Source organism: Rana temporaria, chromosome 1 (assembly GCF_905171775.1).
Source record: "Rana temporaria chromosome 1, aRanTem1.1, whole genome shotgun sequence".
NCBI classification, from domain to species: domain Eukaryota; kingdom Metazoa; phylum Chordata; class Amphibia; order Anura; family Ranidae; genus Rana; species Rana temporaria.
The window spans coordinates 27,314,249-27,331,364 of NC_053489.1; the positions used below are offsets into that span (position 1 = coordinate 27,314,249).

Sequence of the window (17,116 nt, forward strand, 5' to 3'; positions counted from 1 at the left end):
AGTGACCCATTGCAGGAGATAATACTTCATGATTTTTTGTGTATTTATATATATATTTATATTTATATATATATTTATAAAAAAAAAAAGTTAAACATGATCAAAAACACTCTTTTAGTTCAACTAAAATGAGTGAGAACAAAAAAAACAAAAAAAACAAAAACAAAAGATAAAACTGAAAAATTCATACAGCAGAAATAAATTAGAATAAATATGATATCTTTTAAAATATATGTGTTTTTAAATAGTTCATTGACTTATTTTTTTCTGAATCTGAGTTTATTCTAAAGCAACATCTTTTATTTTTTTATTTATTTTTTAACTGCTCTAAAGTCAATTACCAAAGATAAATATCGTGCTTTCATTTTAAATAATTTTTTCCTTGTTTTTTTTTTTTTTTTCTCTATCATTACAATTAAAAGACCTACAAAATATGCAAATGTATTTACAGAAAAACAGAGCCAGCATCGTTTTTTTTAAACATCCCCTGTTTTTCAAAATTCCTTGTAAACAGTTTCAGAAATTTTTTCAAAGATTGTTTATATTTTTTTATTTTTTACTTTTTTTTTAACATTAAGGTTCTAGGCTGTCTTTTGCCCCTGAAGGTCTAGAACAAATATGGAAACTACTAAAGCAGAGGATGATGGGAGGGTTAGCAAAGAGCAGATTACGAAGATATGAAGCGAAGAGCCATGTCATTCTTCAAGTTACAATTAACTGATGAAAAAAAGACAATAGCTGTTGTAACGTTATTTTATTTCATTGCATCATTTTACAAGAGTCAAGTTTTATTTTTTTAATAGGTGGAATGCTTGCAGTCAAAAGCTGCCATCACAGCCTCTCATATCCTCCTCAATAAAGTATGCAATAGGATTTTATGCTTATTCTAAACTCTACAAAAATTACAGTTCTACAACATCTTTCTTTTAGCCATAATGCTAACGTCTATTTTTTTTTTTTAAACTTTTTTTTTTTTTTGTTTTTGCTTTCTAATTTTTTTTTTTTACTATTATATAGATATCTTAAACTTTTCTGTTAAATCTGTACAACTATTAGGATTTTAAAGGGTAGTTAGAAGCATTTACAAACCTTTTTTTTTTTTTCCTACTACCTTCTTTCTAATGCATTTTTCAATTTTTTTTTTATTTTTCTCATTTTTTATTATTTTTTTTTCCATCTCACGTTTTTTTTAAATTTTTTGTTTTGTCTGCTTTTTAAAATATCTATCCTCTATTTAATTCCTACATACTTATCCTTTCATAATATACATAAAACCATAGGAAATTTTCAAGAATTTAATTAATGTAACCAAAGAACCTTCTATAGTATCAAATAGCTATTATCTTGCCATTTTTTAAAAGCATTTTAAGCATTTTTTTTTTTTTTTTTTTACATATTTCATATAATTACTCCCAAACTGTTTTAAGAACAGCTAAGGTGTAGGAAGTTAACTTCATATTTTACATACAGCTACAAGTCTGCAATAAAAAGTTTGGTCCTTTGGTCCCTAAATAGCTAAGGAATGACATAAACGATGCTTCTTGCAACAGTTGCCATGGGGATGCCATAGCAACATAACTCATGGTGGCGAACAGGCACTCCTTGTCAAATTTCAGGTTTCTTTTTTTTTTTTTTAAGAAAAAGCCTTTTTTTTTTGTGGCATTATCAGTGTCTGTTCGGAAATTCCCATTGATCTTGATCCGTCTGATGTTTCCAACTTGAGTTCCCATCCACGTAAGCAGTCGCGATACTTTCATTGAAGAAATATTACAGTCTTAACAATCAAAGTAGAAGAAAAGTCTGAAGTCTTCAGCATGATTGGTACTTTGCTGATATGTCAAAATTGTAATCCAGCGCTTCTCGGTCATATATTCTTTTATATGTTTATTTTGTATTGTAATAATACGGCCCATTCAGTTCCTGTCCTGAAAAATAAAAAAAATAATAAGAGATTAGTCAATATTTTTGACATGTTAATGAATGCACATGAAAAAAATAAAATAAAAAATAAAATAAAAATAAATAAATCTTCCCCTGATCAGATAATGTGTGAACTGCCTGACCTGAAATCCTGGAAATGTTGCATTACTCTTTTCCAAATTGTCGTTAATTAAATTGCTCCAATACGTTATTTTCAACAAGGATTTTCATATTTGTTGAAATATGTTTTTTAAAGTAACTTTGTGCCATAAGTGGAATGAAAGGGTAGAAACCAAAGTGTGGGTATTAATTAAACTTATTTGTAATGTGTTGCAGTGATTAGTTTTTTTTTTGTTTTCTTATCATGCCCCTCCCCCTTTACTGTTTTCCTTATAGCGGTACTCCAGTCATATACAGTATCAGGATCAGGGCTCAAGTCCTGCGGGAACGCGTGGGAACGGAGTTCCTGCACTTTTTTCACAGCAGGAACTCAGTTCCCTTTGCAGGACTAGAGCAGCCGAGAGCAGCCGAGCCGCCCGAGCCGATCCTTCACTAAGCGGCGATGCCCAGCTCGAGTCACTGTCAGGGGCAGGCGAACCTTAGTAATCCTTTATGTTACTGGCCGCTTCCAGTATATGGATTCATCGGGTAGTGTGCGGGTATTCCGTCACTTCCTCGATTCCGCAATGTCTCCTGGGAGCTTTTGTCATTGTTCCCAGGAGACATTGCAGAGGTCTGCCGCGAGTTATCACGGGATTTAGAAAGAACATGCAGTGGATCGTATCATTTTTTTTTTTTGGCGGGGGAGTGGATCTTGAGTGGGAGTTCCCACACTTTTTTCCCCAGGACTTGACCCCTGATCAGAATCTCAATTATATGACTGTAAGGGGCATCCTGCATGTTCCTGTGCTACTGTTCCTGTCTTTACCTATCCACGGGCCCTAGGTCTGCTGCCATTCCAAGGCAACAGGCTTCACTCTAGCTACAACGGTCCTGTAGGTTGGCGGGGCACTGACCCGTCTGTCCTAGCCACCTCTGTTCTCATTGGCAGGTGGCAATATGCCGCCCTATTTGAATGTCAAAAGCCCAGGGCTCTTGGCTTGTAATAGATCTGTCTACACCATGGATCTCCAAACTACGGCCCTCCAGCTGTTGCGGAACAACACGTCCCGTGAGGCATCGTAAAACTCTGACATTCACAGACATGACTAGGCATGATGGGAATTGCATTTCCTGAACAACTGGATGGCCGTAGTTTGGAGACCCCTGGTCTACACCATGGGTGCTCAAACTGTGCCCTCCAGCTGTTACATAACCCAACCCATGTCCTCCAGCTGTTACAGAACTCAACCTGTGCCCTCCAGCTGTTACAGAGCTCAATACATGTCCTCCAGCTGTTACAGAACTCAACCTGTGCCCTCCAGCTGTTACAGAACTCAACCTGTGCCCTCCAGCTGTTACAGAACTCAACCTGTGCCCTCCAGCTGTTACATAACTCAACCTGTGCCCTCCAGCTGTTACAGAACTCAACCTGTGCCCTCCAGCTGTTACAGAACTCAACCCCTGTCCTCCAGCTGTTACAGAACTCAACCTGTACCATCCAGCTGTTACAGAACTCAACATGTGCCCTCAGCAGTGACAGAACTCAACGTGTACCCTCCAGCTGTTACAGAACTCAACCTGTGCCCTCCAGCTGTTACAGAACTCAACCTGTACCCTCCAGCTGTTACAGAACTCAACCCATGCCCTTTAGCTGTTACAGAACTCAGCCTGTGCCCTCCAGCTGTTATAGAACTCAACATGTGCCCTCCAGCTGTTACAGAACTCAACCCATGTCCTCCAGCTATTACAGAACTCAACGTGTACCCTCCAGCTGTTACAGAACTCAGTTCCTGTGCCCTCAGCAGTTACAGAAGTCTCACCATGCTCTACTTTTAAGAGTCAGGCTTGTAACTGTCAGCAGCTTGCAATGCCTCATGGGATTTTTTCTGCAACACTTGGCGTGCCACAGGTTAAGCACCCATGGAATACACTGACTCTGTCCTCTAGCACTTTAAACTAGTTGTCCTGTCTTGACTTTAGCCTGTTCTTAGATTATTCCCTGCTGCCTGCCCCAACCCCTGCTTGTTCCTGGATTAATCCCTGCTACCTGCCCTGACCCCTGCTTTTTCCTGGATTATTATTTTTAGTAATTAATTGGTATTTATAATTGACTGTTATCCTGTATATTGTATACAAATGATAACATGGTGTTGTGAAGCAAAACAAAAAGAAAAAAGTTAATGGACGAAAAATAATAACTAACAAAAATATCCGATTTTTTTTTTTACTATACATTGTAAATATGTTTGCTATTTTTATAACAGAAAATCTGGTTGGGTTTTAAGCTTTTCCTTCGATCCTTACTCCGCCCCAACAAAATGTGTTAAAGAAATGAAAATCCTTGTTGAAGTTTCACGATACGGAAGAATATTTGATAAACAAAGATTGAGTTAAATAGTACAGAAAATATGCCCAAGTCTGTATTTAAATATATTTGTGTGTGTGTATATATATACTGTATATATATATATATATATATATATATATATATATATATATATATATATACATATATATCCAGTGCCTGTATTTTATGTATTTTATTGGGATTTCATGTGTAAGACCAACACAAAATGGCACATAATTGTGAAGTGGAAGGAAATTGATAAAACTTTTGCAATTTTTTTTTGCAAATAAAGATCTGAAAATAGTGGTGTGCATTTGTATGGCACCCCCCTGAGTCAATACTTTGTAGAACCGCCTTTCTCTGCAATTACAGCTGCAAGTCTTTTTGGTGATGTCTCTACCAGCTTTGCACATCTAGAGAGGGACATTTCTGCCCATTCTTCTTTGCAAAATATCTCAAGCTCTATCAGATTGGATGGAGAACGTGATCAGCAATTTTCAAGTCTTGCCACAGATTCTCAATGTGATTTAGGTCTGGACTGTGACTGGGCCATTCTAACACATGAATATGCTTTGATCTAAACCATTCCATTGTAGCTCTGGCTTTATGTTTAGGGTCGTTGTCCTGTCTCAAGTCTTTTGTATCTAAGGCCCCGTACACACCATAGAATCCATCCGCTGAAAAATCCCAGCAGATGGGTTTCAGCGGATAGATCCTATGGTGTGTACACGCCAGCGGATCTGTTTCCGCAGATATTTCTCCCCTGGGATGGATTCCAGCAGATCGAATATTTGCTGACATGCCAAGCAAATCCATCTGCTGGAATCCATCCCAACGGATGGATCCGCTGGTCTGTATAGACTCACCGGATCCATCCGTCCGAAGGGATCCCCCGCATGCGTCGTAATGATTCGACGCATGCGTGGAATTCCTTATATGACAGTGTCGCGCACGTCGCTGCGTCATAATCGCGGCGACGGCGCGACACGTCATCGCCAGAGGATTTCGGCGCGGATTTCAATGCGATGGTGTGTACACTCCATCGCATAGAAATCCGCGGAAATCCTCGAGAGGATTTATCCATGGAAACGGTCCGCTGGACCGTATTCGCGGATAAATTCTCTCGTGTGTATGGGGCCTAACAGGTTTTCTTCTAAGATTGCCCTGTATTTGGCTCCATCCGTTTTCCAATCAATTTTGACCAGCTTCCCTGTCCCTGCTGAAGAAAAGTATTCCCACAACATGATGCTGCCACCTCCATGTTTCGCAGTGGGGATGGTGTGTTCAGGGTGATGTGCAGTGTTATACTCTGCAACACAAATTGTTTGGCTTTTAGGCCAAAAAGTAAAATTTAGGTCTCATCTGACCAGAGCACCTTCCCCCACATTGCTTTTCGCAGACTGCAAAGAGGACTTCTTATTGATTTCTTTCCTCTTGCCCCTCTTCCTTTAAAGGGCAGATTATTTGTCCTGTGGACAGATTCTCCCATCTGAGCTGTGGATCTCTGCAGCTCCTCCAGAGTTACCATGGGCCTCTTGGCTGCTCCTCTGATGAATGCTCTCCTTGCCCGGCCCGGTCAGTTTAGGTGAACGGTCATGTCTTGGTAGGTTTGCAGTTGTGTCATACTCTTTCCATTTTCAGATGATGGATTGAACAGAGCTCTGTGAGGTGTTCAAAGCTTGGAATATTTTTTTATGACCTAACCCTGCTTTAAATGTCTCCACAACTTTATCCCTGATCTGTCTGGTGTGTTCCTTGGCCTCTTCGTTCACTAAAGTTCTCTATCAAACCTCTGAGGGCTTCACAGAACAGCTGCATTTATACTGAGATTAAATTACACACAGGTGGACTCTATTTACCAAATAGGTGACTTTTGAAGGCAATTGGTTCCACTAAATTTTAGTTAGGGGGATCAGAGTAAAGAGGGCTGAATACAAATGTACCCCACACTTTTCAGATATTTATTTGTTAAAAAAAAAAAATTGAAAACCATTTATCATTTTCCTTCCACTTCACAATTATGTGCCACTTTGTGTTGATCATCACATAAAATCCAAATAAAATACATTTGCGTTTTTGGTTGTAACATGATGAATAATGGAAAATTTATAGGGGTATGAATACGTTTTCATATATATATATATATATATATATATATATATATATATATATATATATATATACTATTTCATATATATCAATATTAATAAATATATATATATATATATATATATATATATATATATATATATATATATATATATATATATATATATATATTTTATTTATTTATCATTAACCAACTGATTTGCTGGTCTATGGAAAAACATGTAAACCTTTCCTCATCCTCTAATTGTTTTACACTTGGGTGGGTAGTGATGAAATCTATGACATCAATCTCTCTTAAAATGCTTCAAAATACTTAAAAGATTTAAAAAAAATTATAGTAGATATTAGTATACTAGAAATGCCGCATAATTAATATATACAAGTTCATTTTGGCTACAACCGATCGTATATAACATTTGTTTTATAAGCTTAAATTTCAAGACACAATTATTGTTGAAGCAAAAAATGTGTAGATCCTCTGCCCTACAAATAATTTATTTTTTTCTCTTTTTTTTTTTTTGAATCTGAAGTGTAAAAATGGAACCAGCCAAAAAATAAATAAAATAAAATAAATATCCAAAGCCTATAAAAATGAACACACTGATGAGAAGGTTTTATTTCTTCAAACAGAAGAGTAAGACTTTATTTTTATTTTTTTTAAAGATTTTTATTTACAGTGTAATCATTATCGGGCTAAGCCTGGCATTTTAGCCGGATGCCTAATCATTGAGGATTAGCTTATGAAACCCTTATCTCTTGCTCACAAGCAGGCTCCTCCTGAGCACTCTTTGATTTATTACATCAAGAAACTGGAGCTGAGAGGATTCACTCTGGTAGGTTTGTCATGCCGAATGTCAATTCACGCTGGCAGGTTTTCAACACTGTTGCTTCAACAGACAGCAAACCATACACAGCAGGTAGACAATTACAACACCAAAAAGAAAAAAAATATACAAAAAAAAAAGAAAAAATACAGAAACAAAGAAACACTTGTCAAGGACCCTTTTTCAGTTGCAAATAAACACACACGTATATATATATTTTTTATTCTTTTGTATTGAATTTTGTTTAAAGATCCAGTCCCACGAGCATGTTTTTTTTTTCTCTTTTTCAAAATAACCCTAAAAAAATACCCTAAAAAATATATAACTTGCTCAAACACTTCAGTAATCAGTGCTGCTGTCAATACACTGGGGTTGAAAATTTTCGCTTAGCTCTTGAATGTTCACCTAGCCTAACAATGCACTTCAGTAAATATCCTTTTGCGTTAATCTTATGAATCACCATTTCAATTAAGGAAATGTTATGCTGAAATAAAAAAAAAAAAAACAAAAAAAAAACTTTGCACTGCAATTTAGCTAGCATGCATTGGTTATTTTTTTTTTAGGTTTAACTTTTATTAAATAATTATGTGTGTTACTGTTTGATTACAGTTATTTTTTTTATCTAGCTTATTACGCGGATAGAATTTAATAACAATTGTTTTTAAATAACATATTAATAAATGATACTTTATTATTTTTTTAACGCTTAAGAATTAAAACGAAAAATTTGTAATACAATAACTGATTAAATTTTGGTAATGAACGTTGTTGGGTCCACTAATTAAGGAAGCTACAATAACTTACTCGCTGGGGCCTTATAATCGGTTCACTACCTAACCAGTTAAAAAAAAAAAATATTCAATACATTTTTGATCTACCAGAACTTCAGTGAGCACAAACATTATATTGGCAAAAGTATTGGGACACATGCCTTTACACACACATGAACTTTAATCGCATCCCAGTCTTAGGGGCAGATCCACAGAGAGAGTACTTTCAAATTTCCCGCGTCGTATCTTTGGTTTGAATCCTCAAACCAAGATACGACGGCATCTGGGTTAGATCCGACAGGCGTATGGCTTCGTACGCCTTCGGATCTTAGATGCAAAACTTCGGCGTCCACTGGGTGGAGTTCTCGTCGTTTTCCGCGTCGAGTATGCAAATTATCTATTTTCGACGATCCACGAACGTACGCGCGGCCGTCGCATTTTTTTACGTCGTCTCTAGTCGGCTTTTTCCGGCGTATAGTTAAAGCTGCTGTTTTGCGGCGTATAGTTAGACCTGGCATGTTAAGTATGGCCGTCGTTCCCGCGTTTATTTAGATTTTTTTTTTTTGCATAAGTCGTTCGTGAATCGGGAATGGACGTAATTTATGTCCAGGTCAAAACCAATGACGTCCTTGCAACGTCATTTAGCGCAATGCACGGCGGGAAATTTAGGGACGGCGCATGCGCAGTTCGTTTGGCGCGGGGACGCGCTTCATTTAAATGAAACACGCCCCCTACCCGCCCAATTTGAATTCCGTGCCGTTACGCCGCTTGAGATACACTACGCTGCCGTAACTTACGGCGCGAAATCTTTATGGATTCAAAACAAAGCCAGGTAAGGTATGGCGGCGTAGCGTATCTCAGATACGATGCGCCGGGGCAGATCTTTGTGGATCTGCCCCTTAGTCTGTAGGGTTCAATATTGAGTTGGTCCACCCTTTGCAGCTATAACAGCTTCAGCTCTTCGGTAAAGGCTGTCCACAAGGTTTAGGAGTGTGTCTATGGGAATGTTTGACCATTCTTCCAGAAGCGCATCTGTGAGGTCAGGCACTGATGTTGAACAAGAAGGTCTGGCTTGCAGTCTCTACTCTTATTCATCCCAAAGGTGTTCTATTGGGTTGAGGTGCAAGCCAGTCAAGTTCCTCCACCCCAAACTCACTCATCCATGTCTTTATGGACCTTGCTTTGTGCACTGGTCCAAATCAATTGGTGGAGGGGGGATTATGGTGTGGGGGTGTTTTTCAGAGGTTGGGCTTGGCCCCTTAGTTCCAGTGAAGGAAAGTCATAAGGCCTCAGCATACCAAGAAATGTTGGACAATTTCATGCTCCCAACTTTGTGGGAACAGTTTGGGGATGGTCCCTTTCCCGTTCCAACATGACTGCGCACCAGTGCACAAAGCAAGATCCATAAAGACATGGATGGCATGAGTTTGGGGTGGAGGAACTTGACTGGCCTACACAGATTCCTGAGCTCAACCCGATAGAACACCTTTAGGGTTAATTAGAGTGGAGACAGCGAATCAGGTCTTCTCATCCAACATTAGTGCCTGACCTCACAAAATGCTCTTCTGGAAGAATGGTCAAACATTCCCAAACCTTGTGGACAGCCTTCCCAGAAGAGTTGAAGCTGTTATAGCTGCAAAGGGTGGGCCAAGACAATAATTGGTGGGCCATTGGCTGAGAGCGCTGATCGGGATTGGTTTTCCAGCATGCATGTCCGACAGAAGCCGTTTTTTTTTTTAACTGGCAAACGTCTCTCAACATTTGACCCATGTGAAGCTGTTATAGCTGCAAAGGGGGGGCTAACTCAATATCGAACCCTACGGACTAAGACTGGGATGCCAATTAAAGTTCATGTGCGTGTAAAGGCAGGCATCCCAATACTTTTGGGAATATAGTGCAAAGCCCCGTACACACGATCAGAATTTCCGATGGAAAAAGTCAGACGGACTTTTTCCATCGGAAATTCCGACCGTATGTATGCCCCATCGGATATTCAGAGGAATTCCATTGGAGTTTAGATAGAGAACATGTTCTCTTTTACTCCGATGGAATTCCGATGTGAGTTTGGCCATCATAAGCCCGATCGTGTGTATGGGGCTTAACTTTCTGTAAGCCTTGCCCCTCTATTTATGTCCCTAACATAAGAGGGATGTATTTTGTAGCCCAGCAGATGGAGAACTTAGGCAAGGCTGACGACACTGCTTAGGATTACGGTGCAGCAGAGGCAGCACTGTAAGCTCACTATAGGAAGTTCGGAAGGCATTTCTGCTATAATACTATCTCCCGAACCTACTGTAGTTAATGCTGAAACTTTATTTTGGAGTGGGGTAGAATCTTTAAACTAACCATTCAAAATTTCAAATATTTTAAACATAAATAACATTAATACTTAAAAAAAAAAAATGAATTCTTCACACAATCAATTGAAAAAGGCCCCAAATTTCCATAAACATATAGAAATATACCAAAAAACACGATTGTACTAAGAGCAAAAAAATCAACCACAACATCTTTTTCTTTACCCTTTTGCTTTTTGATTTTCAAGGTTTGCATACAATTTATAAGGATCACAAATTAGTTGCTTATTATTTAATTTTTTTTATCTACATTACAGTACACAACGGAAGCATAAACAGCAAGGCTGGACAAGGAGATCAAAGAACATAATATCACTGCAAGCACCAATTAAACAGAATGAGCACAGCAAAAAAAAAAAAGTGGCAGCACAAAATAGGAAAAATAAATAAATAAAGCGGCACATGTGATCATGACTGGCCAATCATGAACGGATACAACATCCAAGAAATAATGTTTCAACCACAGCACCTCCACAAAACGGCATGTCATGCAGCTTTAGCTTATTACATGACGCCATCATTTTCACATTTTTAAACTGCTAGTCGATTGAACTTACGGACTGGGGGGGGCTCGTTTCTCCACGTCATTACGTTAACTTTTTTCGGCGTGAGATCGTATGTTGGGTCTGGTTAGGTTGGGATTGAGTTGAATGACAAAAAAAAAAAAATGAAAATATATATATGTTTTTTTTCGTTTTCAAAGTGTTTTGCGTATTGGGTTGTATTTTCAGTTTTCTTCGGAAAAAAAAAAAGGAGGAAGGAGGAGGAGGAGGGGGTGGGGGGATGGGAGAAAATATATAAATAGCACTCACAGGTCATTTGAGCAATCACGATGAAGGCAGGTGACAAAAAAAAAAATGAAAAAGCCACATCAAAATGAAAAGAAGGACAAGAGCAAAAAAAAAAAAAAAAGAAAAAAGTGACAGAGCAAGGGACACATGGAGATGTTACAGCAAGTCAGAAACAGACAGAGGCAAGCTTTTTGTAGTCATGATAAAGGAACACATGCATTTGATGAATGCAATACAAACATAGCCTTGCAAATGTTTGGAACAATTATTTCCAGCCAGCCCTCTAAGTCACATTCCAAAGCTCTACCAGTAAAATTCTGTAGGTGCTACTTTGTAGATAAATGCAACAAGCCTTCCTTAATTTTCGTAGAGCAATATGCTTTCATTAACTTTAATACATTATTATTATAGACATACAATGTTGCACATTTTTTTTCTTCATGGTACTGTATGCTTAAAATTTCCTTATAAATTACAATATTTAAAGATAACCATTTATTTATTTTATACAACCCCCTTTTCATTGCCTTACCACTTTGTCCAACCATTCTGATTTTATCCTGAATTTTTAATGCCAAAAATAATTAACAAAACGGGGGTAATTCACTTCAGATAACCTAGGGGTGCAAAGCAATAGGTTTGCCTTTCATTTCGAGAGGTATGTACCCAAGCCACTTCAATACCGGGCATTTTTACCACCCTTCCTAAAATGCCAGGACAGTACCCCAAATGACCCCTTTTTGGAAACTAGACAGTCCAAGGTGTTTAGTAAGAGGCATTGTGTTTTTTTTTAAGTTGTATTTTGTTGTCAAAATAGACAGTCCAATGCGTTTTTACCACCCTTCCTGCCCAGGACAATTTGTATTCTGCTACATTTCTTTGATGAAAAGAACCCACATCAGTGTATAATATTTAGTCGGTAGGAAAGTTTTAGAGTCCACAAACTATGGTATATACCGTATATACTCGAGTGTAAGCCGAGGCACCTAATTTTACCACAAAAAACTGGGAAAACTTATTGACTCAAGTATAAGCCTAGGGTGTCCATCTGCATGCCTCACTGTGCCTTACTTTGCCTCACTGTGTCCATGTGCATGTCTCACTGTGCCCATGCCTCACTGTGCCCATGCCTCAATATGGCCATGCCTCACTGTGTCCATGACTAGACTGGCGTTTAACATGGGAGTCTAAGAAAAGGGTGCCCGGGTTTAAAAAATTGGTGCTCCTTGGCCATAGGTTCCCCAGACAAGAAACTGTGCACACTTGTAGAGGAGAAATGGAGCTACATGTGTGCCAAGTTCCGGGTACAGGGGACCTTCGACCAGCCGGTGCCGGGTCTCCAAAAGCACTGGAGAAATTACCATTTAACATGGGAGTCTATGGAAGAGGTGCTCGGCTTTGAAAAATCGGTGGTCCCCGGCAGTAGGTCCCCCGGACAACAAACTTTGCACACTTGTGGGGCTACATGTGTTCCAAGTTTGGGGTCCAGGGGACCTACGGCCGGCAAAAGTCTGGGAGATCAGGCGCAAATGTGACTCAAGTATAAGCCAAGGGGGGCATTTTCAGCACAAAAAAATGTGCTGAAAAATTCTGCTTATACTCGAGTATCTAAAAATGTATCAATCCTGATGTACAGATGGACTATCTCATATCTTGAGACCCTAAAATGTGAGGACAGTACAATCCCCCCCCCCCAAATGACCCCTTTTTGGAAAATAGACAGTCCAAAGTCCAAGGTGTTTAGTAAGAGGCATTGCGGGTTTTTGAAGTTGTAATTTTTTTGTCAAAATAGACAGTCCAATGCGTTTTTTTTTTCACAAGAAAGTCCAATGCGTTTTTACCACCCTTCCTGCCCAGGACAATTTTTTTATTTTAGCGCAGTTTGAATGACAACTGTGCGGTCATGCAAGACTGAATTAAATATTTATCATTTTGTTCACACAAATAGAGCTTTCTTATGGTGGCATTTAATCACCACTGGGTAAATAATTTTTTTCAAAATTTACGAAAAAAGACTTTTGAAAAAAAAAAAACACAAAATTTTCTTTGTTTCTGTAATACAATTTTGCAAATAAATAATTATTCTTCATACATTTAGCCCAAAATATATTCTGCTACATTTCTTTGACAAAAAGAACCCAAATCAGTGTATGACCCCTTTTTGGAAACTAGACAGTCCAAGGTGTTTAGTGAGAGGCATGGTGTTTTTTTGTAGTTGTAATTCTTTGTCAAAATAGACAGTCCAATGCGTTTTTACCACCCTTCCTGCCCTGGACAATTTTCAGATTTTAGCGCAGTTTGAATGACAATTGTGCGGTCATGCAACACTGAATTTTGTTCACACAAATAGAGCTTTCTTATGGTGGTATTTAATCACCCCTGGGTTTTTTATGTTTTAAAAATTAACAAAATTTTTCTTTGTTTCTGTTATAAAATTTTGCAAATACATAATTGTTCTCAACACGTTTAGCCCAAAATGTATTCTGCTACATTTCTTTAAAGAAAATAACCCAAATCACTGTATGTTATTTAGTCTGTAGGAAAATTTTAGAGTCCATAAACTACGGTATATATCTGAAAATAGATCAATCCTGATGTACTGACGGCATACCACAGTTCTTGAGAACCTAAAATGCCAGGACAGTACAAATAACCTCTAAATGATCTCTTTTTTGGAAAATAGACAGTCCAAGGTGTTTGGTAAGAGGCATGGCGTTTTTTTGAAGTTGTAATTTCTTGTTGTAATTTTTTGGGAAAATTAAGAAATTAAAAAATAAAAATTCACACTTTTTTATTTTTTAAATATACTGTCACCGGTGCAGTACAGCATCATCACATTACTGGTGTGGCGGTGATCAGGGACACTGACTAGTGACAGTACATATATATATATATATATATATATATATATTTATTTTATTATTATTATTTTTTTTTAAACACTGTGACCAGAGAAATATAATGTTACCATAGTAACATTGTACTACTCTAGAAAAGTGATCAGGATTTTTTTTTTTACACATTATGTTTGCTTATAGCATTGAATTACATTGCTATAAGCAAGCTTTTTACTGAATGAAACATTCAGTTTGTTTTGTTGGGATTAGCTGTGATTGGTCAAAGCTAATCACATACAGATGGGCTGTGATTGGCCCTGTCTGTACCATGTGGTCAAACATTTCCATAGACACACTCCTAAACTTTGTGGACAGCCTATCCCAGAAGAGTTGAAGCTGTTATAGCTGTAAAAGGGCGGGGACAACTCAATATTGAACCCTACGGACTAAGACTGGGATGCCATTAAAGTTCATGTGCGTGTAAAGGCAGGCGCCCTCAATCCATAAAACTTCAAACACTTTGATGGGTGATTGAAGTTTTATGGACCTTCATTTGATGCACATGTTATGGTATACGATAATGGTGATCTCTGTGGAAGATTTGCAGCAAGATCACCGTTATCGGCAGGGAGAGAGGGCCCCCCTACCACTGCTCTCCTACGCCCTCCGCCGCTTACCGGAGCTGTCGGTAGCGGCAGAGGCAATCGGGTCCTTCTCCTTCCTTGGTATGGATACAAGTGAGGGCAAGATGGCCCCCACACGTCTCCATACCATAGCAGGGCGGAAGCGGCGTCAAAATGTCACATCCGCCCATATCTCTTAAAGGGACATGTTTTTGTAATTTGTTCAAATGACAAAAAATTATTATTTTTTTTATTGCATTTAAATCCAAATATGAGATGTGAGGTCTTTTTGACCCCAGATGTCAGATTTAAGAGGACCTGTCATGCTTTTTTCTATTACAAGGGATGTTTACATTCAGTGTAATAGGAATAAAAGTGACCCATTTTTTTTAAAACAGCTTTAAAATCAATAAAATAAAGTAAAATAAATACGTTTTTTTTTTAAAGGCCCCTTCCCGACGAGCTCACGTGCAGAAGCGAACACATACGTGAGCAGCACCCTGCATATAAAAACGGTGTTCAAACCACACATGTAAGGTATTGCCGCGATCATTAGAGCGAGAGCAATAATTCTAGCCCTGTTGCTGCCTAACAATAAAATATTCCAAAAATATTTTTCAACCAAATTATGTTCTGGGACCCCTAATGCGGGGCAGGGCCGAGTGATACAGTAAGCGGCTTTGGCCACAGGCTGTATCACAGGAGCGCGCCCGCAGGAACTCATCACCATGCGAGCTCGCATGAAGGTGATGAGTTCTTGCAAGGGAGAGCGGAGATAGGCGCCAAGGGAACCCAGAAGACCAGGTTCGGGGACACTCTGTGCAAAATGAGCTGCACAGCGGAGGTAAGTATAACATGTTTGTTATTAAAAAAAAAATACCTTTACATACCCTTTATGCTGATCATGTGACCAAAAGTGTAACTATGCCAGCTTGAGCCCTTGAATTAATGAATTAATAAATAAATGAATGAATCATGTGACAAAAAGCCTAGCCAGGCATTGGTTTACGTGATTCCTGAGCAGAGTTTTCATGGTAGGTCCACTTTATATATATATTTTTTTTAGTATTGCGGAAATTCTGATAACATTTTAAACACAATGGCCCAGATTCACAAAGCACTTACGCCGACGTATAACACGTTACGCCGACGTAAGTGCAAATGTGCGCCGGCGTATGTGTGCGGCAGACCCACGAACCAACATGCGCCTAAAAACAGGCTACAGCCCGCCGACATAGCTTGCACACGCCGGCGTAGGGTGGGCGCACATATGGGCTGGGCGCATGGTGCTGCTCCCATTGATTAGCCATTCAAACATGCAAACGAGGGAAATACGCCGATTCATGAATGTGCGTGTGCCTGGCGCATGCTACGCGAGATGCGCGTAAGTTGTACGTCCGGCGTAAAGTTATTCCCCATAAATGAGGTGCAACCCGGCAACACACATGCACAGGTCTGCACCAGGGAACACAAGCCGGCGTATTGTGCGTTGGACGTGTGTCTGGCTGGGCGTACGTTATGTTCATGGCGTATGCGGTGATCCGGCATAGCTTAGGCAGTTGTGCCGACGCGGTTGTGAGCAGGCGCAGGGGGGTGCTGTGCATGCGTCCACGTCACGGCGCATGCGCAGTTTGTGATACGTACTTGTCTGGCGCTTGGCCCATCATTTGCATGGGGTCACGCCCACTTCCACCTACGCCAGCGTGTGCCTTCGAAACCCACGCTACGCTGGTGCAGCGTTGGGAGCACTGGCTTGCTGAATGCAATGCTTGCCTCTCCGCGCTACAATGGCGTGCTGTACGGTGGGTGCTCTACGGCGGCGTAATGTACGCCTTGCTCTCTGTGAATCTGGGCCATAGTGGATCAGCTTTAACAATATTGTTGCATGTCACACTATTCTTAGATTATTCTTAGGGCCAGATTCACAAAAGAGAAAATGACGTCACGGCGCGCAAAGCACGACGGGAATTGCGAAACGGAGCATGCGCGGTCGGTCCGGCGCGGGAGCGCGCCTAATTTAAATGGCACACGCCCATTTGAATTGGCCCGCCTTGCGCCGGAGCATGCCAGCGTAGTTTTCATCACAAGTGCTTTGTGAATCAGGCACTTGCGATGAAAACTTGCGGCTGTGTAACGTATCTACGATACGTTACGCCGCCGCGATTCTACGTGAATCTGGCCCTTAGTTCTTAGGCAGCTGTCTATGTAAGTCAATGATCACAAGAAATGAGTAAGTGGACAAACATATTAAAAGCCCCGTTCTTTTCATCTTGAATCTCACAGATGTAATTGAAGCAGTTTTTGTTGCTTTTTATATTCTTCTAGACTCCAGTGTCATCTTTAGGGTTAGGAGTTCACGCCACCCCATGACCTCTTGAAGATGAACAGAGCACCTCGGTGTCCCTGAAATAATGCTCGGGGTGGGGAAGGGGCATG

The 17,116-nt window shown here is 39.5% G+C and overlaps 1 protein-coding gene across 30 annotated transcripts in view; it reads right to left on the reverse strand.

Moving 5' to 3' along the window:
• Window positions 1-364: 364 nt before the first annotated feature.
• CELF4 (CUGBP Elav-like family member 4) overlaps window positions 365-17,116 on the reverse strand; it is a 1,399,301-nt gene continuing 1,382,549 nt past the window's right edge. For 28 of the 30 annotated variants that reach the window (XM_040336074.1, XM_040336067.1, XM_040336066.1 and 25 more), the window contains one exon: window positions 365-1,925. In XM_040336074.1, coding sequence (XP_040192008.1) covers window positions 1,885-1,925 — 41 coding nt within the window. In that variant the 3' untranslated portion in view covers window positions 365-1,884. Of the gene's footprint in view, window positions 1,926-10,594; window positions 10,602-10,986; window positions 11,056-17,116 lie in introns of all 30 variants that reach the window. The other 2 variants (XR_005746938.1, XM_040336057.1) reach the window with 2 other exon arrangements.